This window comes from Lynx rufus, unplaced genomic scaffold (genome assembly GCF_022079265.1).
Source record: "Lynx rufus isolate CCGP_SWC_20201006 ecotype Redwood Valley unplaced genomic scaffold, mLynRuf1.p SCAF_5, whole genome shotgun sequence".
In the NCBI taxonomy this organism is placed as follows: domain Eukaryota; kingdom Metazoa; phylum Chordata; class Mammalia; order Carnivora; family Felidae; genus Lynx; species Lynx rufus.
The window spans coordinates 93464508-93490593 of record NW_025814867.1 but is presented as its reverse complement, the minus strand read 5'-3'; the positions used below and the strand labels follow the sequence as shown (position 1 = coordinate 93490593).

Genomic DNA, 26086 nt, shown 5'->3' with positions numbered 1-26086 from the left:
ATGGAAAATAGCAAATAAAAAGATATCCTATTTAGTTATGTATTTTATAAAAAATTAACAAATTCACCTGTTCATAGTTTTCTTTTTTTTTTTTTTTTTAAATTTTTTTTTTAACGTTTATTTATTTTTGAGACGGAGAGAGACAGAGCATGAACAGGGGAGGGGCAGAGAGAGAGGGAGACACAGAATCTGAAACGGGCTCCAGGCTCTGAGCTGTCAGCACAGAGCCTGACGCGGGGCTCGAACCCACGGACCGTGAGATCACGACCTGAGCCGAAGTCGGACTCTTAACCGACTGAGCCACCCAGGCGCCCCTGTTCATAGTTTTCTACAGTGGGAAAAAAAATGAGCTTGTTACTAAGTAAGAAGATGGTTAACAACTCCGGGATCCACTGTGTATATGCCCTGTGGGAAGGAATAAATGCAGAAGTAACAGAACTCACACGTGCAAAACTGTGAAGGCCAGAGAAGCCTGTAAGTTCAATACTGCCGAAACAAACTGCACATGTAAAGATGGGATAAGAGGCTACAGTGCAAGGCAGACTGCAGTGATGGCCCCATTTCTTAACCCTTCTTTGTAGTCTCACCACATAGCCCTCTGTGTGTGAAGTGATCCTGCCCTATACCCACAATGGGCTCAACAATGTGATCTGTTCTGGCCCAAGGAATGTCAGTAGACATGCTGTGATCAGAAGCTTGAAATGGATCTGATCAATTTCATGTGTCCATGTCTAGCCTGCCAGAGCATGAGAGACCCATGGAGCAAAACTGAGTTGTCCTAGTTACTTAAACTGACAGCCAGTCAATCCAACAAATGTGACTAAACATAGCTAAGATCAGGACAGCTTCCAGACTTCCAGATGACCCCAACTCATGCACGATCAATATATACTGTGGTATGCTACCATGGTTTTGCAGTTGTTTGTTACAGCATTACATGGCAATAGATAACTGATCCAGGGTAGAATGAGAGAAACTCATAGGATGAGAGAAAGGTAACATCAAAAGCTTAGACTATGGAGGGCTCTCTGTAAGGTAAAGGGGGTAAAGGAAATGATTTATTAAAGAATTTTAAAGAAGGTTAGTAACATGATTCAACTTTCATTTTGAAAATCATTATAGCTACAGTGAAAAATGGAAAGGAGGAGGGCAAGAATGGATTACCAGAAGACCAGATGGAGGTTTAGAATATAATAGCAGAGGTTACAGGGAGCAGTGGACAGATTCTTTTTTTTTTAATTTTTAATTTTTTAAAAATTTTATTTTTTTTTTTAAATATAATTTATTGTCAAGTTGGCTAACATACAGTATGCTCTTCGTTTTAGGGGTAGATTCCTGTGATTCATTGCTTACATACAACACCCAGTGCTCATCCCAACAAGTGCCCTCCTCAATGCCTATCATCCATTTTCCCCTCCCCTCTCCCCCATCCCCCTGGATAGATTTAAAATAAATGTAAGAGCTACAACTGTTAGTCATTGGACTAACTTACCCTAAACTGAGAAACTAGCTGAGAATCATATTTTAAAAAAAAAAAAAAAAAAAAAGGGCAGAAAAGAGTCCCTTTCTTTTTTAATCTATGAATAAACAAGAAAATAAAGATGTGATTATTGCCATTATCTAGTATTTTATATTTCGCATACTTAATTTTTAAATTGAAGTTAAATAAAAGATTATACAACTTTTAAAAATTGAAGAAAGTAAATATATTTAAATATAAACTGTTTAAATTACACGCTTATTTCACTCTGTTGCAGGAGTGTGGAGAGCCTTCAAAAATTAATAAGCTTCTTTCTATTCCTAAAAAGTTTGCTAGCCATTTTGATATGGTAGTCCTTTTAAACTTAGCCAAAATATTCCTTGATATATCCATAATTAGCCTTTCAAATCAAACAGGGTTAACCTTCTAATGGATTCAGGGGTACCTGGGTGACTCAGTTGGTTAAGCATCTGACTTCGGCTTAGGTCATGATCTCACAGTTTGTGGGTTCGAGCCCATCTCTGTGCTGACAGCTCAGAGCCTGGAGCATGCTTCGGATTCTGTGTCTTCCTCTCTCTCTGCCCCTCCCCACTTGTGCTCTCTCTGTCTCTCTCTCAAAAATAAACAAACATTAAAAAAAAAAAAAACAATGGGGCACCTGAGTGGCTCAGTTGGTTGGCCATCCGACTTTGGCTCAGGTCATGATCTCCTGGTTTTTGGGTCTGAGCCCCGTGTCAGGCTCTGTGCTGACAGCTCAGAGCCTGCAGCCTACTTCAGATTCTGTGTCTCCTTCTCTCTCTCTGTCCCTCCCCTGCTCATGCTCTGTCTCAAAAATAAACTTTAAAAAAAAAAATTAAAAAAACCAAAAAACCTTCTAATGGATTCAACCAGCTGTTGATAAATAGAATAACGAAATCATTTCAGTTGAAGCAACTGAAATATTAATCTAGAAATAAAGAAACAATTGATGTAAAATATTATACCTTATAAGAAATATGAATCATGCAAAATGTTTGTAACATAGAAAATTCATTTTACAGGCAAAAAGGTTAATACTAATAAATGAGTTGATGACTGCCTTAATTAAACAGTATAATCAGGCCTACCATAGTATACCAATAGACTTCCTATCATCCCTGTTCATACAATCTTTGATTATATCTTGATTTTATGCTATGTAACTGTTAAATTCATGCTTACGCTTCAGTACCATAAATGGTTATATAAAACAATGATTCTCAAACTTGAGCAAGCATCAGAATCATCTGGAGGGCTTGTTAAAAGACAAATTGCTGGGTCCTACTTTCCGAAGTTTCTGTTTCAGTAGATTTGGGGCAGATTTTGAGAATTTTTATTTCTAAAAACTTTCCAGCTGATGCTAATGCTGCTATTCTGGAAACCACACTTTGAGAACTATTGATTACAGAGTAATGGTGCAGACAAGGGCTCTGAAATCAAAAAGGCCAGAGTCTTTCTCACTAACTGTCTGACCACGGGTAAGTTTATTTTAGACTCAATCTGTCTTTACCTGTGGCAAACCCTGCTATCTGCCAACAGCCACTGTGCTCCTGTTCTTCCACTGCAATAGAATTTTTAGATCAGATACAGCTGCAAATTTCCAAAGTCCTTTACAATCTATCCTGCTAGGGAGTGTGGAGTAAAAAAAGATAGCAGGAGCTTAGGTCCCAACACCATGGAGCTAGCTGCCACAGCTATCCAATATGATGTACACACATACTGTACAGAAATAAACTTCTAACTTTTTAAAGCCCCGAATACTTTGCATCCGTTATGGCGGACTAAATACACTGCCTCCTGAGTTATGGTATGATTTCATGAGGTGATGTTTATAAACACCTAGCCTAGCACTTAGCACAGAACAGCTCAAAGAATGACAGCTATCCATTAACATCCAATGAAGAAAGTATTGGCCCAAGGCATAAAAGTTAAACTATGCAAAACAGTTTAAAAAGCCAACATGTACAGTAAGTTGCAACTATACATTGATCAGAATGGCTAAAATTTTAAAAACACCAGGGATGCCTGGGTGGCTTAGTTGGTCGGGTGTACAACTCTTGACTTTGACTCAGGTCATGATTTCACGGTTACTGGGATCAAGCCCTGCATCTAGCTCCATGCTGACAGCATGAAGCCTGCTTGGGATTCTCTCTCTTCCTCTCTGCCCCTCCCCTGCTCACGCACACATGAATGCTCTCTCTCTCTCACTCAAAATAAAGAAATAAACTTTAAAAATAAAAAACAGAAAACATCAAATGCTGACAAACGTGTGGCGCAACTAGAATTCTTATAGAATTGGTGGGGAGTAAAAGGATACAACATCTTTGCAAAGAGATCTGGTAGATTTTATAAAACTAAACATACTCCTACCTTATGGCCTAGCAAGGCCTCTCTTAGATATTTCTCTCAAGAGAATGAAAACATTTCTTCACAAAAAAGGCTTGTGTAAGAATGTACCTAACAGTTTTATTCTTAGTAATATCCCCAAACTGGAAACAATCCAAATATTCAATAGTAGGAGAATAAACAAACTCTAGTATATTCATACAATGAAGTGTTACTGATATATGTAACCACATGGATAAATCTCAAAAACAATATACTGAGAGAAGCTTTACACAAAAGTGTATATCCAGTATAATTCCATTTATACGAAATTCTAGAACAGGCAAACTAATCTATGGTGGAAAAAAAATTAAAACAGTGATTACCTCTGGGAAGTGGTTGGTGGTGTTTGGAAAGAGACATGAAGGAACCTCTAGAATAATGGTCATGTACTATATTGGGACACAGATTTGACTTGTAAGTGTATGCATTTATCAAAACTCAGCAAATGTACACAAGATTTGTGAATTTTATGTATTAATTTTACCTCAAAAGAAAAACTGTAAACAAATATCAAACTCTAGTGACTGATATGCATAGGCTGACATATTTTGGAAGAAGTGAACTGAGGTCTGCAACTTAACTTTGAAATGCATCAAAAATAAGGTGGACTGATAGATGGACAGAGGAATGGTTGGACAGTTATGTGTTATGCAATGATAGTAAAACATTAATGGGTGAAATTTAGATGCAGTTGCACAGGTGTTTGCTGAAAAATTCTTTCAATCTCACGTGTTTAAAATTTCCACGGGGCACCTGGGTGGTTCAGTCAGTTAAGTGTCCGACTTCAGCTCAGGTCATGATCTTGCAGTTCGTGAGTTTGAGCCCCACATCTGGCTCTGTGCTGACAGCTCAGAGCCTGGAGCCTACTTTGGATTCTGTGTCTCCCTCTCTCTCTGCCCCTCCCCAGCTCATGCTCTGTCTGTCTCTCTCTCAAAAATAAACATTAAAAAAAAATTTAAGTTTCCATAATAAAATGCTGGTCAAAAAAGGTAAGTCTATAGGGCATGAGTACAGCATATTTGTTACATGAAGCCAAATATCAAAGTACTTTGACCAAAAGAGTAAGACTAGTTGAGCCAGTCCATTCAACTAACACTACCCATCATTTGTGTCAATACAGGCTGTACCAGGTCCCTTTATTTGGTGAAGAGAGCCAATTAAAATATTTTCCACTGGTAGAATAGCATACCTCTCAAGTCTCTTGGGACAGTCCTGGTTTAAGCCTATTGTTCCAATTGTGTCCTAGTGTAGAAAATAAATTATACCGTCACCCTATCCACTCATCTTTCCAATTTTCTAAACTTTTGGTTTATATTTGAAGAATTTCCTTTTCCTCACTTTTATACTACTGTTTGCTTGATCCAAATTATTTCTTTAAAAACTTACTAATACAATGGTAAAACTGGAGTACTCACGGGTAGCCAAGGAAAAGGAGATTGAGCACTGAATGGCTTCGGAAGAGATTGACGAGGGTCCAACAAAGTACCCATCCACATAAAGTAAGTAGCACCAAACGAGCTGATATCAGAACCATGTAGTGAATCATAGATGCCGCACCCGCCTTAGTGGCCTGGAAGTTTGGAACCACCAAAAGGAACATTTTATAAATGGCCTTATTCAAAAGCAATATGACTCAAGTAAGGAAATTAGTAGATTTAGTGGAAATCTGTGACCAAAAAAAGGGGGGGGGTGGTGGCGGGAGAAAAACTGTCTCATCCCACTTACCTTCCTCATTTTTAAAGATTCAGACCTCTCCAGGAAATTTCTTGGTTCTTTAAGTTCTTATGACATTGTCTAATTTGTTTACATTAGGGCTTCTCAAAGTATGAGAGCCACATTCATCAGAGTTACTTGGGCTACTTACTGAACTTGCAAATTCCTACTGCCTTTCCTTACAGATAGAGAACAAAGCTGTAAGTGAAGGAACCTGTATTTTAATAAACTACCAGGTGATTTTTATGTACATAAAGATATTGAACCATTAATTTATCTGACTTCAGATTAAACTGTGATGACCTCAACAGGAGTAACAACACTTCCATTTTTCTTGCAATCTTCCCCCCCAATCTATTTGCTGAATTAATGTGTAATAAATTACTGAAGATTCAGAAAATAATCAGACCTTCTCTGACAAATCCCTATGTAAATAAAACTTTCTTTTTTGACTTTTGCAAACATGGAAATAATGTACAATCACTTCCACTTCTTTATATCACAGCTATTCAAATATTTGTTCTTAATCTCACATTTTAAAAACTGATTAAATACAGTAAGAAAGTATACTTATCTAAACATGAAGTTTTACAATGTTATTTTCTTTTACAATGAACTAGTAAGAAGAGAATGAGCAAAATGCAGGGGAAAATGGTAGATTCCTACAACCTCAAAACAGCAGTGTCAGAATACAGAAAGAAGAAAAAAATTATGTGGGGTCAATAGCAATGGGAGGGAATAAAGAGACTTTCAGGTCCTTCATATATCCGTTTCTTAGTTTACCCAACATACTACATAGCATATATAATATACATGCAATATATAATATTTATATAGTTACTTATAAATGCAAAGAAGCAGGTGAATTAATACCCTAAGCCTCAAACTATGGAGAAGGTTCAAACTGTTCTCAGTCACAGCAGGGCAAATAATTGTGTATTACTACCCTGATATATACCTCATGCCAATGTACCTCACGTGTCAAAGCTGCTGGAATTATGCCATTGCCTCCATTTTCAAAATTTAAAGGCTGTTTCTGAGCAATGTCACCAGAGTAGCAGAGCCTGGATGTATTTATCATTTTTGCCTTATTCCAAAGTCCAAGCTCTTAACCACTATGTTATGTATGACAGATACTGTACCAGGCCCTAGGGACACAGTAATAACCAAGACAAATAAGACTTCTGTCTTTATGAGGCTGCCGAAATAAAAAAGACAATTAATATTTACACAAAATAATTATTTTTATAATTGTGGTATAAGTGCTACAGGAAAAGAGTAGGCTGTTAAGGAGAGCAAATAACAAGAGACCCCTAATCATTGGGAAAGCTTTCTGAGGAAGTGATATTTCAGCTGAGATCTAAAGAATAAGCAAAAACAAGCCAGGTAAAGAGTAGAAAAATATTCCTAATATTATGTTAATTGAGAAGTACAGTATATATACAAATAAAGATTAGGAAATATACGAAAATATGGTCTTCTCAATAATGAGGTTGTAAGTTACCATTTTTTCCTGCTTTATATTTTAGTGTTTTCCAATTTTTTTCAGTAAAATATGCTACTTTCCTATTTAGAAAAATAATTTTTTAAAAAGGGAGTTGCCTCAGGTTGGTAGAAGAATAGCTGAATAACTTTTGGTCTTGTGGAGCAAATAGAGAAGTAGAATTGGCCTGGAGGTGAATGAACAGTCTTATCTAGTTGGGAGGAATTCCTCCGAGAATAGTATTTAGCTTTCTGAATTAATTACCTCCAGCCTCTCCTTAAAAATGGTCTTTCTCAGGGGCGCCTGGGTGGCGCAGTCGGTTAAGCGTCCGACTTCAGCCAGGTCACAATCTCGCGGTCCGGGAGTTCGAGCCCCGCGTCAGGCTCTGGGCTGATGGCTCGGAGCCTGGAGCCTGTTTCTGATTCTGTGTCTCCCTCTCTCTCTGCCCCTCCCCCGTTCATGCTGTGTCTCTCTCTGTCCCAAAAATAAATAAACGTTGAAAAAAAAAAAAAATGGTCTTTCTCAAGGTAGGGATACTTTCTGATTTAAGCAAAAAAAAAGAAAAGAAAAAAGAATGTAAACATTTTAATGGAAGGAAGGAGAGATGATGATGGTTCTTATCTAATTTAGCTTTTTTTAAGGAAAAGAATCACTATACAGCTCTTATTTTTAATTTCTGAATAGGTAATATAGTCAGTGCTCAAAATACAAAATGTGTAATAGTGTTTATAGTGAAATTTCCCTCCTAATGGTCTTGTTCCCAGACGTAACTAGGCAGTCCATTATTAGTTTGTATGTCCTTCTACAGATAATTTATTCATATATAAGCAGGTGTATTTTGTTCCTTCCACCTGCCTTATTTTAAACACTGTTCTGTACTTTGTTTTTTTCACTTAATATCTTAGTGGTCAGTACATTTTCATCTTTTTAATGGCTGTGTGCTATTCCATTATGTACATATCCCACAACTATTTAAACATTCTTTAATTCTTTCTCATGGACTTTAACTTACAGATTTAAGTCTTTGACCAGAAATCTTTTTAAATTTAAGTATTTTGATCTCTGTAAGAATTGCAGGTTTCTTTAGAAAACAGCTAAATACTTTCCAACTAAGATCATGCAAAAATTGTTAAGGTACTGTTAAGCCATTAGCAAAAGAAACAACAGAGTAGGTCAAGTTATAGCCCTTGGAGCTCCAAGGTAGAAACCTCAGACATGAAGGAATTTACACATTAGCTGGACATACTAATTTGGCATAAACAAGTACCATTTCTAAGTAATTGAAGAGATGAAACAAAATCCTGCCAGTTTTCACAGATAAAAACATAAAACTCCACTGAGTTCCTCTAAAGAAAGAACAGATTTTAATATATCCAAAGGCAAGCATCTATTTTTATGATCTAAATAACGAACCTGGGAGAAAAGGTTTTAGACAGGCTTTCCCGCTGTGAAAAAACAGGGAATCCTACTTTTGGTTAATTTCAAATGCCTTTCAGGTTATGACTTAACATCTGCACTTACTCTGTGCTCACAAGAAATAAGGTTCCTGAAAATTAGAGCTTATAGACACAAAGACAAAACATGCATGTTTTGGAAGGAAAAAAGTTGACTCTCAGTTATCTGTAATTACAGTAACTATTTACTTAAAACTATACATTAAATTATAAACTCCAAAATTAAAATTCTTAGTCACTTCAGTTAAGATTTTTTGTTTTTGTTTTCATAATCATTTATAGGGCATAAGATAACAAAATCTTAAGAGAACACATTTTACCTCCTTCACTGGAGTTTACAAATATATTAAAGAATAATTACCAATGGCCATTTATACCAACAACATGTAATTTAAAAAAGACATTAACGTCCCAAGTCCTTCCTCTATTGTCCATTAAGATTCTAATCTTTAATATTAGTCTTATGCAAATTTGGATGTTGTCATTTTAAAATTCCAAGTTTTAATAAACTCAAACAAGTATCTCTTGCTAGCAACTCCACAAATGGTATATAACTTCAAGTAAATGTTACCTAAAACAAAGTTTTAGATGCAACTGTTCATTTATATATAACTCTTCATATCAATAGTTATTTAAAATTCATCCTATTTTTACTATAACTACTAAAATAAGAAAGGTTATATCGAAGAAGTTGGAAACTATAAATAAGCTCCTATCAAACAAATGAGATTTATAACTGTTCTCTTGAACACAGGACACTGAATTTTAAACATATTGTAGGAAAACCTTTTAAAAATAACTAGCACAACTCATGTGGAAGTAAAGAAATTAATGTGTAATTATAGTCAATTATATTTGGACACGTCACATATTCAGCTTGAATCCATCTTAATAACTAATCTAGCTCCAAGTGATAAAATATAGTGTTATAGAGCTGTTACCTCTGAGATGAGGGCCCATACAAGCCTCCTTGCAAGCATCACTGTGATGAATGCTGCCAGGTGGTAATCAATGAGATGAAAATTCTGTTAAGAGAAACAAATCACATCAGAAAGAAATATGTGTATCTGGCTGCAAATATTACACCAAACTGTTTGCCCCCTCAAAAGACCTTCCTTACATCACCTTACATATACAGACCACAAGAATTTAAAAGCTCTTAAAGAGACTACCTACCTTCTATTTCTCCTTTCATGAAAAACTGCTTTAACTTTACAAACACTATTTTAAACTATCTGGAATGTATTCCTCTCCTTTCTTTGAAAGTTTACTGTGTTGAAAGGAAAAGACTATAGCTTTGAGTTAAAAAGTGATAACTTGCAGAATTATAGCAAGAATAACTTATTTAAAATGCCATATTTATAGTAAGTGTGAAATGTAATGGATGAGACGGAACTCTTAGCGTTCAGGAGTTAATATTTTTGGTCTCTCTATGCAAGCTTATGTTAATCTAATTGGGCATCTACTAACCTAAACTCCCTCCTGGCTGATATATCAATTATATTCACTTTGGTCTTTCTCTTTAACTTGATTTTAACAACGTGTCCTCTATTTGATCTCTTCTTCCTAAGAAATGACAGCATTATCTAGATGTTGCATATGGTTCCTTCTAATTCTAAGCCTATATAAATAATAAGCAAAATGAAAAATCATTAGCAACAAACAAAACTGGGATGTATTTTCATCTTGATGGTCAAAAGGTCAATAGCTTTCCACAGTCCTTCTTCAAAAGCTGAATTTAATTCAGTCAGTAAATATGTTCTGGGCACCCACAATGTGCTCCAAGTACTCTTCTTGATACTGACGATACACTGCTGAAGAATGACAGACAAGGTTCCTGCTCTCCTGGATCTTACTTTTTATTGTGCTGTGAGAGGCAAAGGGGATAGCAGAGATTACTAGTTGTCTCTTCTGCCATCATAGTCAAATTTAAGTGGGCACTGACTCCTAGCTAACTACAGGTTTATTTCCATGCCTCCCTTGCAAAAACTACTTATAGCTAAGGGATGTGAACGAAGTGATATATATAACTTCCAAGCCATGCCCTTAAAGGAAAGAGCTGTCTTTCTCCTTTCCTCCTTCCTGCTGGCCATATGTGCTGACAGGAGTCAGAGTAGCTATCTTGGACTATGATTTGGAAGAAGCATGTTGGAGCTGGCAGAGCAATAGAAACAAAGAGGTGCCACACTGGCATATCACCTACTTAATTTTTTTTTTTAATTTATTTTGAGAAAGAGAGCATGAGAGATCACAAGCAGGGGAGAGGCAGAGAGAGAGAGAGAGAGAATCCCAAGTAGGCTCTGCTCTGTCAGTGCAGAGCCCAATGTGGGGCTTGATCCCACAAACTGTGAGATTGTAACCTAAGCCAAAACCAAGAGCTGATGCTCTACTGACTGAACCACCCAGATGCCCCTCACCTGCTTAATTCTTATTTCATAAGGAAATAAAGTTCTATTCTGCTTTAGCCACCCTCTTACAGCAGCTAAAGCCATATCTTTCATAAATTTGTTTAAGTGTAAGGGCAATGACAAGCTAACAAGCAAAAGCATTTTAGACAGTTATAACTGCTCCCAAGAAATAAGACCATGATAAATAATAACTGGGATGAGAGGTGCAGAGTCAACTTAAATTGTTGGTTAGGGAGGACATCTCTGAGACTGTGGCATTTGGATTGGGAGCTGAATGACAAAAAAGCATCACCCACGACAAGAGCTGAGGGCAGAGAGCACCAGGAAGAGGGAAAAGCAATCACAGAAGCCCTAAGACAGGAATATATATGCTGATGGGTCTGAAAATCAGCAAGAGGGCTGGAATGAGGTAATGAGCAACAAAAGATTGAGTTTACATATATTATTTAAAAAAATTTTTTTAATGTTTGTTTTTTTTGAGGGACAGAGAGACAGAGTGTGAGCAGGCAAGGGGCAGAGAGAGAGAGGGAGACACAGAATCTGAAGCAGGCTCCAGGCTCTGCACTGTCAGCATAGAGCCTGATGCTGGGCTTGAACTCACAGTTGGAACTCACGAACTGTGAGATCATGACTCGAGCTGAAGTCGGACGCTCAACCGACTGAGCCACCCAGGTCCCCCATATTTAAAAATTTTTTAACGTTTGAGAGAGAGAGACAGAATGTGAGTGGGAGAAGGGCAGAGAGAGATGGAAACTCAGAATCTGAAGCAGGATCCAGGCTCTGAGCCATCAGCACAGAGCGCGACACAGGGCCCGAACCTACAAGTCATATGATCATGACCTGAGCCGAAGCTGGATGTCCAGCCAACTGGGCCACCCAGGCGCCCCTTAGCTTTTTTTTTTTTTAACATTTATTTATTTTTGAGAGAGCACACACACAGGCACAGAGAGAGGGAGAGAGAATCCCAAGCAGGCTCTGCACTGTAAGCGCAGAGCCGGACACAGGGCTTGATCCCATGAACCTTGAGATTACAACCTGAGCCAAAATCAGAGTTGGACATCTAGCCAACTGAGCCACCCAGGTACCCCTATACCCTCTTAGCTTTGAGACTCCTTCTTGCTCACCCCACTCCTCCAAAATAATGCAAACAAATTTACTACACCCCCTACCTAATGTTTGAGGGTCTTATTTATGGTCTTATTTATGGACTATCACCAGTCCATCTAAGACATTTTTGTATCAAAAGATTTAAGTGCCTAATGTATCATATTGTTAAGCAAATTTTGTTATATTCTGAATCACCGAAAACTGGTAATCCTGTAAACCAGAATATCTGATTAATCACCCTTCACTCCTGACTATTTTGAATAGTTTACTATGCTACTTCTAGTTTTTATGTTTCTTAGGGTTAAAATTTACTCAGCTAATGTCTTGATAGCTAGAACAATACTTTACTTATTCAGGGGGTCTACATTTTCTTTTAGATAATTATTAAGATTTTGAAATGGAAAAAGAAAAACCTAATATATAAGTCTGACAAATTTCTGAGTCAGACACACATAATAAAAAAAGACCACTAGTTGAGATCTAAGTCCCTTCTAGAGCATCCCAGTCACATAGCCATCTGCTATGTTTGAATACCTTCAGTCACAGGAAGTAACTAGGTCTCTGGAGCCCATTCATCTTTGAACAGCTCACTGAATCAGGCCCCTCTCAGATGGATGGGCTAAAATCTTACTTGCTGTTCCACAGTTGTTATTCTTTGCTTCACAAGTGAACTTTAAATTTTGTGTGAGCTAGGACCATATATGGCAGATAAGTGAGCCAATCCACAGAATAACCTGTTTTAAGTGTGCTTTCCTCTACTGCACAGACCAGAAAGCTAAAAACTACATTTCCAGACTTTCTTACAACTGAAGTTCTAGATTTGACTTAGTTTCTGCCAACCATAAGCATTACATAAAATCTGAATTCAGAACTGAGTGAAATGGGGCAGGGTAAAAGGCACTCATTTTTGTTGTTATGAGTCAGAGCAAAAGAAGCATAATTCTGGACTCAGCAGCTATAGTAGTAGCTTCCTGATTATGACAGGAGCACTGGCTCCCTTTGTTGCAAGGCAACATTTGTAGGGGACTTTTAAAAGAACTCTTGCCAGAAACATTTGACTGAGAGAAGAGTTCTCTGATCAGCTTACGAATTTAACAACTGAGAAGTTTCCATGGAATGGCAAAGTGAAAACTGAATAATGAACTACCCAGCAAGTACTTATGGAGTAAATACAGAATAAATACAAAAAGTAAAGCATAGCATTGAGTGAGCACTCACTCTGTCACTACTGTGATTTTGAGCCAGCTTTGCAATCTTTAGATCTCGTATTTCTCATTTATAAAATGGGAACCAGAAAGTAGTACCTGTTTTTAGAAGGAGTAAATAAGATAATACTTGCAAAGAATAGTAAGCAATGAATGTTTGTCAATGTCATCGTTAAGATAGCGAGGAATTTACTTAAAGAGCTACATAGCTGGAAGAAGCCTTAAAGATCATCTAATCCAACCTCTTCATTTTACAACAACATGGCCAAAGAAGGGTAAAGTACAGTTCCTGCACTCAATAAATTCATAATCCAGGAGAAAAGGCTATTAAAAAAAAAAAAAAGCACACAATTTGGCACTGAATCATTACAAGTTTTTTTTTTTTTTTTTTTTGGAATAACACAAGCAGGAAAGTTTATTAAACCACAAAGTACACTCTTGATATGTAAGAGCAAGTGAGCTCACGAGAGCTGTGCCAAATCGTTACAATTCTTAAATAAACCAAAATTCTCTTACTTGGTATTAAGTAGGTGTATCATCAATATGCAAAGAAATTTTTTTTTTAATATTTATTTATTTTTGAGAGAGAGAGAGAGAGAGACACAGACAGACAGACAGGAGAGAAGAGAGGAGACATAGAATCCAAAGCAGGATCCAGGCTCTGAGCTATCAGCGAAGAGCCCAACATAGGGCTTAAACCCATGAACCGGGAGATAATGACCTGAGTCGAACTTGGATGGTTAACCAACAGAGCTACCCAGGTGACCCGAAAATTCTTTTTTTTAAAGTTTACTTATTTTGAGAGACAGCGAGGATGAGTGGGGAAGGAGTAAAGAGAGAAAGATGGGGGGGGGAGAGGAAGAGGGAGAAGGAGAGAGACAGAGAGAGAGAGACAGAGAGAGAGAGAGAGAATCCCAAGCAGGGCTTCAGTGTGGAGCCTCATGCAGGGCTCAAATTCACAAACCATGAGATTATGACCCAAGCTGAAACCAAGAGTCAGTCACTTAACCAACTGAGCCACCCAGAGTCCCCGGAAAGAAAATTCTTAATAGTTAATTCCAGGAACAACCAAATGATACAAGTTTTGTTTTGTTTTGTTTAATGTTTATTCCCTTCCCATATCATTTTGAAGATTTTGGTCCACATTTGAGTCCTATGTTTACCAGGCCAAGGAAGTTTTCTAATCTTGCTAAGTCCCAGATACATAAACTACCCAGCACAATAGTCTTCTTTCTCCTAGAGTATCTCCACTACCCACCCAAATCTGCCACTGCCAACCACTTACCTATCAAGTAACCTGAGCACCCTTACTTGTTACTTTATATACCCATCTATGGAGAACCTTCTCTGCACTGAGATTGTCCCAGCTCTCCTAAAGAAATGGAAAGATCACAGAAGAAACCTACAATATATTCTGACATACTTCAGCAAAGATAGTCTTTGTCTCCATTTTATTTTTGTAACAGCGCCCAATTTTATTCATCATAACAATAAAACCTATGAAAGGACTATAATTTCTAGCCTCCTTGCAGTTAGGAGTGGAAGCATGTGACAATGATGTGAGCCTGGCCCACAAGAAACTCTCCTTCATACTTCCCTATGCTCTTTCCCCTTTCTGGCTGACGGAGATGGACCACAGCCACCTTGGAAGCCACATACTGGAAGACACAAGAGTCTCCATCTGGGTCCCCTGACTGACCACATGGAAGCGTGCTAATCCTGTGAACCAAAACAACTGCCTCAGATATTACGTGTTTGAAGCATTATACAATTTTAGGTTTATCTGTTATAGAAGCAGCCATTATCCTAAAATAGCCATTAAAAAGATAAATTTCCTAGAATTTAATCATAATGGCACCTTAAATATCCAACAAATTTAAGACAGTGTAAAGAAAGCTAAGTATCAAAACTCTTTCTTGATATTATTGTAACGAATTATTTAAATGTTTTTTGTATTTTCATTTATATTTCATTTATATTTTTACTTTGTCTGGTCAAGGACCAAAGACAGATATTTATATTTTAACAATCTTATGAGATTAGTTTTTAAAGTAATCTGTGGTTTAACAGAAAAACATTTTATTGAAAGAAAAATTATGAAGACAAGTAATCTGTACACATAGGCTTTCCACTAGTTTCTTGGTTAAGTCACATAAAGGCCTATTAAGACTTACCAGTGAAGTACAAGAAGCAGGATGATTATAAGGATACCACCACACTGTTTTATAGATATTGATGTATTGGATGAACAGAGCAACCAGCAGGTAGATGAAAAAGAGAAATTCAAAGAGCAGGCTCCCATCCACAGGCAAATCAGGAATTTGGCAATGACGAACAGGACCTGGGGTGATTAAGGCTGTGATAGGTGGGACCGGAAGGCCAATAGCACTACCATTCCTGAAAAAGAAAACTACGGTTAACTCAAATGGTGACAGCTTTCAGAGTTATAGAGCATAAAAGGACCCTGCTTCCTTCCCCATTAACCTTTTAGCTGTTGGCCTTCCCCCAAACTCTCTCCTAGGATGTCCTACTTGTCTCTCCCTCTATGCACACTCTCTCAGTGATCTAACATGTGGCCACAGCTTCCATGATCTCCAATGTGCTGAAAACTAAAATTTTTCTCCATAGAGCTCACCGCTGAGTTTCAAACCCACATTATCATGCTATCTACTGGACATTGCTGTGTTCTTCCTCCTATAGTCTTGATCCTAGTTCATGGCCCACTCAGTAGCTGCCAAAATCAGAAACTTGGGAGTCATATTAGAACTTTCCTCTGCCTCTCCATACCTAATCACTCTCTAAATCTTATATATTCCACTTTGTAAAACTTTTTCTACACTGTACCCTCCTCTCTAAACCCAATGCCTTAGTTCAAGCAGTTACCATTTTTTACCTAAACTATTGAAGTAATCTCCTTAAAATTAACTCTATTAAATTCTCCAACCTGCCTTCAGAGATCTTTCTAAAGTGAAATTGATAGTGTTACTGTCTTGTCTAAAACTCTTTAATGGCTCTCTACTGCCAACAGGATAATATCCAGAAATTTTCAGTATGTCCTATGAGGCTCTCTACTTAACAGATTAGCCTCATCTCTTATCACGCCTCCATATGCAACCTATAGAATACCCATGCTATTTGCTGTCTGTGAACATACATGCTATTCTTTTGTACATGCTATTCCTTTCACCAGCAATACCATTCAAAACCACCTTCCTTAACCTCTCACTTACACATTTACTGACAAAATGCTTCAAGACTTTTTTTTTTTTTTAAATGTTTATTTATTTTTGAGACGGAGAGAGACAAAGCATGAGCAGGGGAGGGGCAGAGAGGGAGACACAGAATCTGAAGCAGGCTCCAGGCTCTGAGCTGTCAGCACAGAGCCTGACATGGGGCTAAAACCCACAAACCATGAGATCATGACACGGGGCTCGAACTCGTCAACTGCGAGATAATGACCTAAGCTGAAGTCAGAGGTCAACCGACTGAGCTACCCAGGCGCCCCCTTCAGGACTTTCTTTAAATGATCAAGCATATCCTCCGTGCAGCTTACTATGAGTCACTCAGTCAAAACTAATTCACCTCACCTCTATGCCACCATATCTAAATTATGCCTTTATTATTGTACTTTCCATTACTGTTACATTATTTTTGTATACATCTATGCTTTGTCTATTAAATCATAATCTTAAGAACAGAGACTGTACTTTTCCTAGTTCACTGCACATATATACCTTTATGTTGAGAAGACAGCAGACTAATATATAGTCACAAAAGAGGTATCTTTTAAAACACAAATTAAAATATGGAGATTTTAATCCCCATCTTCTTGCTGTTCTTTCCTCCCGGATTTTTTATAGGTCAGAAATAGCTGGGCTATCTAAAATGATAACATGGGGCCGGTGGGGGGGGGGGGGTAAGGAATAAACTTTTCAATTGTTTATATGCCTGGGAATAGTTACAGAGATTTAAGGTCTACTTTTGTTTACACACCAAGGAAAAGAGGCTCGGTTCAGATATTTCCAAAGAATATTCTAGAGAGGGAACAATATCAGCATTGCCGTTCTACTCTAAGATTCCCAAATATAGAATTGTAGCATTAGTATGTGACATTTACAGTACTTTAAGTGACTCATGGGAATATGAACTCTGCTCATTCTCAACAGTTAAGAATACCATGGCAGAATCTCAGAAGAGCTAGAAGGGAAGAACAGGAATGGGGGGAGGGTAGGTAAAAACTGTAAAAGTTTCTTCCTCTCATTCCCAGAGCATACTCCAATAGAACAAGCTTACCAGTGAGTAGGTTGTGAATTACCAGTAGGTCTCATAACCTTACCTGCTCAATCATAAACCCATAATTATCATACCATAGCCCTCCAGTGTGTTATGGGACATGCGCCACCGCACAATTCCAAGAGGTGCACTCACACAGAATAAAATGTGAAAGGTGTGCAGTTGTACAAGTTGGTGGACTTCAATGAAGGGGATTAATGCCAACAGCCAAGCCATTCCCTCTCCCCAGTTAATAATCAATGAGATAAGGAAATAAATTCTGATGAGAAGTTACAAGGTTAAGAGCCTCTACTCTAGAACATGCTGAAAATTCTTATTCTTCTTCAGTCAAAAATACATGAAAGGAGAAAGCATGCTAAATTATTTGCTATTATTTAAAGGTTAAAAAGGTTCTGACAGTTTTTCCCAAGTAAAGAAGACAAATGTGCTTCTGCAGTTAACAAATTCAATAAAATGCTGGGCTTCAAGAAATATTCAAAACAAAGTGCAGAAGATCTACAATTGTGATATTCTATACAGCCTTGGCTATTATACTTCAAAAAACAAAGAGACAAAGGTCAAATAAAGTGATGTAGAGCATCTGAGGGGAAAAAGAGTTTTATTCTAATTTGAAAACTTAAGAGGAGGTAAGATCAAAGTTCTTAAAAAAAGGCAGCTAAAATAAACAGACTTTGTCTATACATCTCAAAAAATTAGAGTAATAAAATAATAATATTATTAAATAATAGTATTATAAATAGTATTATTAAATAATAATAAAAGTATTATTTTTCTAACAGGATATAAAAATAGATGCGAAAAAAGCAAAATAACACAAATGTCTGAGATACAATGTGGGTAGTCCTAGTCTAAACAGATCAGCTGTAGTCTTTGAGAAAGTAACTTTATATTCTTGAGCCTCAGTTTCTTCACCTGTAATACAAGAGTTAGAATAGATTCTCTTTAAAGAATTATTTTCAATGTTAACATAGAATATTCTCTTTCAAATTATGCTACAGGTCCCTAAATCATGCCCAGGCTTGAGGTTCACTAGGAAAATTCAAAGGGCTTGGCATATAGTTATGTTCACAGCTAAGATTTATTACAACAAAAGGATACAAATCAAAATCAGCAGAGGGAATAGGTACATGGGTAAAGTTTGGAGGAAACCAGGTGCAAACTTCCAAGAGTCCTTTTCAGTGGAGTCATTTAGGACCCACTTAAATCCTTGAGCAAATACCTGTGACAACACATGTGAAATGCTGTCTATCAGGAAGGCTCATTAGAGACTTAACACCCAAGGTTTTTACCAAGGTTTTAGCTAAGCATATGGATACAGCAAGAAAGATTCCAAGGAATAAAGAAGAATTAGAAGGGATGGAGAAAGCAGTGATCATTTGGACATAACAAAGTATAAGCAAGGATAAAACAAAGAAAAAAATCACTCTTAGTCTTTCTCAAATAAGATTCTCCTTCAACTAAAAGCTCTCCAGGAAACTCAGAAATTCACAGCATATTCTTCTTCTTTAGAAGGCAATCATTGAAGCACTTTTCCTATGAACAAATTCCTGCTCCCCATAAGAAAAAAGGAGGACAGGGAACTACAGAATTCAACCTTTTTTTAACGTTCATTTTTGAGAGAGAGAGAGAGAGAGAGAGAAAGCGCACGTGCACAAGTAGGGCAGGGGCAGAGAGAGAGAGGGATGGAGACACAGTAGGGCTCTGCGCTATTGCAGAGCCTGATGTGGGGCTTGAACTCATGAACCATGAGACCATGGGATCATGATCTGAGCTGAAGTCTAATGCTTAAGCAACTGAGCTACCCAAGCGCCCCTGGATTTCAATCTTGATTGTGTCACTCATCTAGCTCTTTGACATTCTCAAGTTAACTTCACCAATCAGGCCACAAACACCTACCAAATACAGGCAAATGTTCTCTTCTCCAGCTGACCTGTATCTTGCAGAATCAAATATATCATCCAAAATTATATCACACTTAAGCAATTATCTATTAGTACTCTACAGACACTCCAGAAGTGAGTTCTCTAGTCTGGATTCTGTCTTACTTTGTACACATTCTTCCTAAAACTATTTTCTAGGCCACCTACCACTGCTATTATCCATATTTCTTATAATCCTTTCTAGGTGGTATGTAATAACCTATTCTAGGCTGCTTCTTTCCCATCAAGAAACAAATACAGAACCACCTTCCAAAATAACCTCTGTAGGTAAAAGTGTCACAACATAATTCAATAATAATTTTAGTGACTTTTCAAGCCATAAAAAGTGCCAGGAAGAGAGAAGTGCACAAAAAACATCAGGAAGGCTGAAAAGGCAACAAGAGTCCAGATTGCTAGTAATACTGAAAACTAGAATCCAAGCAAGAGAAAACTCTATTTAGAAAGGAAGCAGAAATTACGTGACAAAAGTTATCTTGATCAAACACTTGATAAAGTAAAAGCCATCTCTTTCCACTGCTATATGACTGAAACTCCTCATGAAGTGAGTTACCCTGGATAGGATTAGAAATAATCCATCCTAACTTCTGAAAATTAGGAACAAAGATAAATTTCCATTAAAAAGGCCAAATTCTTTACTCTCATACAACATGAGATAAGTCTTACAATGTTTGGGTTACAACTGATAGTTTATTCATTTCAAACAATTTTTTTTTAATTTTTTTTTCAACGTTTATTTATTTTTGGGACAGAGACAGAGCATGAACGGGGGAGGGGCAGAGAGAGAGGGAGACACAGAATCAGAAACAGGCTCCAGGCTCTGAGCCATCAGCCCAGAGCCCGACGTGGGGCTCGAACTCGCGGACCGCGAGATCGTGACCTGGCTGAAGTCGGACGCTTAACCGACTGCGCCACCCAGGCGCCCCTCAAACAATTTTTTGAAGAAAATAATTTGTAAGATCCTTGATAGAATATGACTTACAGTTTTAGAATTTCACATTAACTGTCAGTTTTAATTTGTCCTCCCCTGTCCAAAAAAAGAATGTTAGTAAGTAGTTAAACAACCACATTTGTCTTATACTTTAAATTCACTTCTCCCTTCTTTTAATGGCTAAAAAAGGTGATGACTAGAATTTGAATTATCAGCTGTAAGAACAGGACTACTTTCACTTTGTGGGCCCCATATCACAACTTTCCACTCCAAAGTACTCTGAAATACTGAGCTTTCAATCTTCAAGGGCAGCATTGCTACAAATAATCTTGATAAGCAAATTATCATAATAGCATGATGACTGCTGTCATACTGATCATAGGATATTACAAATTATGCATAGTCTTATTTCTTCTTTACCTGTTCCTCAGGCCTGTTCCATTGCCACAGCCCCCACCAACCAAAGTCTGTAAAGAAGGTAAAGCTGTACGGCTTAGCTGCTGCCGACTAGGGCCCCTCCTTCCACCGGGCATGTCCGGGAACCAATCTGCTTCCAGTGCCACCTGTAGTTGCAATCCAGGTTAATGGCTGTCAACCTGTTTCAACTCTGAACAAAAGAAAAGACATTTAAACATCAGTTTACTATTTTTAAACTAGTCAAGGTAACAAAACAACCAGAAAAACTGAATGAGTAGGCCTTGTAAAACTAGATTTTCAAATAAATGCTCCCCCAGGGTCTATTACCTACTTTACTTTGATGAAAGGACTACGCAAACTCTAATGGGTCAGAAGCCTAAGTTGTGATCTAAGCTCTGGTCAGCATTAGGTTAAGTCACAATTTGTGTCTTTTGTCAGCTGACTTGTGTCATATGAAAAATATTACAATCAGGTAGAAGTTAACAAGAAACACCTAACAAACACATTTCCAATTCAATATTACAGATATTTCACAGTGAACTACCTGAAATACAGGAGAATCACCACTGTCCAAAATGTTGTGCTTTGTTATCAAGGGATCTGGGTTCTGAGATCAGATGTGCCACATATTATCTGACTGTAACTGAGTCACTTTACCTCTGAGTTTGTTTCTTCAAAAGTGTTCCTTGTCCTACAGAGGTGATTGTCAGGACCGACAAAGATGGATTAAAGTACACCAGTTGGCCTTTTAAGTCTTTTAAAGAATTGTTCAAGTTGTAACTCCATATGTTAGAGTGTAAATATTAGAAAGAGCTATAGTGGATGGCCACTATACTGGTGTGAAATCATTTAAAAATTACTGAAACTGCAGGATTAAAAGGCAAATAACAGATAAAGACCGCCCCCCCACAATCGAAAAGAAACTGTATCTTGATCAATTTACGGCAAAAACATGGCTCTGCCAATACGTACACCAAAATCTACTTCCTAAATAATACAACTTAAAAACGACATCCTGGAAAAAAACCTTGTTTTCAAACGTTACTGCAGATTGATCCGATATTCCTTATTCCTAACAGCCTTCGGCGGTAGACTAAGAAACCCCAGGTAAGACAAAACATTCAAACCGCTAGATGTAAGGACTGCTGGTCCTTGCTCAGTTAACGAGGGAAAGAAAAGTGTGAAGCAAAAAACTGGGATAGAATAGGCGAGGGGATGAGGTGAAGGAAGGCAAATGGCAAGAGACCACAAACTTCAACAGACTGGCCCCTAAGAGGGGACAAACGACAAAGAGGTTCCCGCGGCGCAACCCAGAGGACCGAAGCACGCCGGGCAGTCGGACAGCGCATACTGTACATGCGGGAATACTCACGCATGGAGGAGGCCCAGCCGGTGGGGCGGGATCCCTGGGAGGAGGCGGCGGCTTTACAGGCTGGACCCCAGGCAAGAGAATTCCCTCCCCGCGTTGAAGAGCTCCAAACGAGCTGCTTGTCCGCAGGCCGTCCCCGCCCGGAAAGTTGAGAAAAGGTGTCCAGGCTTCGGGCTGCCAGCCCCCGCCCCAGCCCCAGGTCAGTGCCAGAGTCAGAGCCAGAGCTAAAGCTAAAGGAAGCGCCCGGCCCCGTCAGCACTCAACCTCAGCCTCCATTACCGCGGAGCTGAGCAGACGTGGCAGCGCACGGCAATGACGTCAGCTCCGCGACCGCCCGCTGCCCCAGCGTCTAGCTGGCCCCCGGAACTGCTCTTGCAGTATGAAGAGCCAGCACCCCACCCACTCCTGCATGCACCTGCGCAGTGGGACTCTCCTTCTTCATTGGCTTGTGGTCCAACCTACCCAGCCAACGCTGGCCGAAGTATTTCCTTCCTGGACTTCTACGATGCGTTGGCACCATGCTAGGGGTCCTTATTGTGTCTCTTGGACTCTCCTTAACAGCTACGTACAAGTTATCGTCCCAATTTTACAGACGGAGGAGATTCGGAGCCGTCACCCACGGTCACGTCACCGCCAGATAAAGGAGTTCAAGTCGCGATGTCCTGCTTCATCATCCAGTCTGCGTCTATTGTATGTGAATTAAAGGACTGGATGGATGCTGGAGTTAATACTACAGATTGCTCAGTCTATTGAAAGAGGCGAGACACCAGGAAAACACAGTCATTACAATTACAGTAAATGCAACATTAAAAGTATGCCCAGGGGTGCCTGGGTGGCTCAGTTGGTTGAGCCTCCTAGTTCGGCTCAGGTCATGATCTCGCGGTTTGTGGGTTCGAGCCTCCCTCCCTCCCCCTCCCCGTCAGGCTCTGTGTTGACATCTCAGAGCCTGGAGTCTGCTTCAGATTCTGTGTGTGTGTGTGTCTCTCTCTACCCCTCCCCCTCCTGCTCATGCTCTCTCTGTCGCTCTCAAAAATAAACATTAAAAAAAAACCATTTTTTAAAAGTATGCCCAAAGTCCAGATATTAGCATGCAATTCAGTGTAATAAATTCTGGGGGATGGTGTTGGCGCAGTTACCAAGAAAGACACAGCAAGCTTGGGGTTTAAAGGGAAAACTGCAAGAATGAATAGGTTTTCATGAAAGGCTAGCTTTTAGTAAAGGAAGTGACATAAAAAAGTAAAATGGTGGGTAATATGATGAATCAGAAACTGCCAATAGTTTACTATTAGAAAAAGAGTAAAAGTGTCAAAAAGAGTAGGTATATGAGATCTCGCGCTCCAGAGATGTTAAGCACCTTAAGAGAAAGCCCTCTCTGTGGAATACATGATTAGTTAATCTTTATTGAGAGTCGTTGCGGTGCCAGGCACTAGACTAGTGCCTTTACATATTTCATTTAAATCTCATATTGCTTTGATGTTATCATTGTTCCTATTTTACAGAGGAAACAAGTTTTAAGAGAAGTTAAATAACTTGTTGAAAATAACCGCACTAATAAGTGGCAAAGCCAGAATTTAGAGCCAGAATGACCGATATCAAAACCATTAAAGTTAGTAATATTCCAAATATTTTTACTGTCCTAAGGTACTACAGAACTTTCATTCATGAATATGTAAAACTCAACATAGATTATTACATATTTTCATAATTTTGTACATTTATTTTATATTTGCTCTGTTAACTGCTTCCTGGCTTGCTACATTGAAATTCCTTTGCCACTTTTCTGTTGGCTCCCCAGCATCCTCCATTCATTCAGCAAGTATTTATTTAGCGCCTACTGTGTACCAGGCATTGTCTTAGTGAACAAGACAGATATGTTCCTGACCTCCTGGACTTATATTCTAGTGCAGGAAGCATTTAATAAATAAAATACGTTATTAGTATTATGGAGACAAACAGGGGCTAAGGTAGAATATAAGGAAGGTGCCATTTTGAGGGGATATGTGTTTGAGGGAATGGTATTTCAGTAGAAGCCTGAATGTTGGGAAGGAACCAGAGGCAAAGATGGGAGGGAAAAGCAGTCAAGATAGAAAACAAAACTTATGCAGAAATTCTAAAGTGTGTTAGAGCTTGGCATGTTTGAGAAACAACACAAAGCTGTATAGCTAGGTCATGGTGAGCAAAGGAGAATGTGGCATGACTTGAATTTGAAGAGCAGGAAGAGCTTGAACATGGAGGGTCTTTCAAACCAGATTTTTTACATCTTAAATTAGTGGCGGGCACAGGACTCAGAAATCTGTGATTTTCATAGCTCTAGGATTCTGCTTATTTACATATGGGAACCACTGGAATAAACTATCTCATCTGTTAGGAAAATGAGACAATTATTTTTGGGGGTTCACATGCAGCCTATCTCCCAATCTCTTGATGCTCTTCCACATAAACATTGTAAAGTTGCAGAAAATATTGATTTATTCTCGTTTTAAAGACATTATAATAGAAGGTTATTTCCATTTTCGTCTGACAGAAAACTGAAATTATGGAAAATAAAAACTCTTATTAAAGTTTTAAAAATTATTCTCCACTATATTCATTTTAGACTACCTTTGAAGAGGTTACTGTGGTGTTTGTCTACATAACACATTGTTTTAGTTATGTGCTTTTTAAACATTTATTTATTTATTTTGAGAAAGAGAGAGAGAGAGCACAAGCAGGGGGAGGGGCAGAGAGAAGAGAGAGAGAATCCCAAGCAGGTTCTGCACCATCAGCAGAGAGCCTGATGTGGGGCTCGAGCCCATGAACTGTGAGATCATGATCTGAACTGAAATCAAGAGTCAGATGCTTAACCAACTGAGACACCCAGGTGCCCTAGTTATGTGCTTTTGATGAACCATTGATTTTGACGTACTACACGTCTTCCTAAAGTAGAAGCAACAAATTTCAAGGTTTCATTTGGATCCCTGAAGAAGTCTTGTATAATATAGTGTTGAGGATCCATTTTCTCTTCTTGCCTACTCACTCCCCCGAAGTGAGTGATATAACCCAGTCCTAGCTAATTAACATTATTTTATCTTCCACAACTCCTCAATGTGCATCCTACTACCATCTCTACTACTATCAATCTATGTTCTACCCTGACCTTCTGCAAATTATGGCTCCCCATTTTTAGTGTCTCCAGCACACTATTCCTTAACTGTAATATTTCCTTTTCATTTCAATATACCCCTGCCCTTTTCCAAATTTCCATCTCACATTGATCTTTCTTTCTCTCTACTGAAGCCAATAGCAATTACATATTGCCTTATGTTATAAATAATCTCTGGGGAAGTGTATTTGTCTTCCCACCAGTTCTAAACTCAAGGACACAGATCTCATCTCTCATACTTTCATGTATTTCCAGAGCCTAGAATGTTGCCTTGTACATTTTAGACAGTGAATAAATACTTGTATGATTATTATATATACCTATGTGTAACTATACACATATACTGTCCCGTATAATGTTACCCACAGATTTTTCCCATGTTTAAGTCACTTCAATTGTTATAAGATAAAAATTCCTATTACAAAGAGATTTGTTCTATACTATTTTCCAACCCTTGAGTTCTAAAAGTGCTGTACATATTCAGGTACTCAACAAATCTACACTATTTAATAAGAGGCAGTTTGAGGGGCACCTGGGTGGTCAGCCTCCAACTCAATTTCAGCTCAGGTCATGATCTCACAGTTGTGAGACCCAGCCCTGCATGGAGCCTAAGATTCTCTCTCTCCTGCCCCTTTCCCTCACCTGGACTCTCGCGCTTTCTCTTGCTCTCTCAAAAAAAAAAAAAAAAAAAAAAAAAAAAAAGAGTTTGATCTCATGTAAAAACTTCTAGCCTATGTTGTA

The 26086-nt window shown here is 38.3% G+C and overlaps 1 protein-coding gene across 1 annotated transcript in view; it reads right to left on the bottom strand.

Moving 5' to 3' along the window:
- TMEM39A (transmembrane protein 39A) overlaps positions 1-22484 on the bottom strand; it is a 31239-nt gene extending 8755 nt beyond the window's left edge. The window contains exons 1-5 of the mRNA XM_047099486.1: positions 22207-22484; positions 20838-21024; positions 15431-15653; positions 9478-9561; positions 5302-5456 (exon numbers count right to left, since the gene is read on the bottom strand). Coding sequence (XP_046955442.1) covers positions 5302-5456; positions 9478-9561; positions 15431-15653; positions 20838-20950 — 575 coding nt within the window. The 5' untranslated portion in view covers positions 20951-21024; positions 22207-22484. The remainder of the gene's footprint in view (positions 1-5301; positions 5457-9477; positions 9562-15430; positions 15654-20837; positions 21025-22206) is intronic.
- Between the last annotated feature and the right edge of the window lie 3602 nt (positions 22485-26086).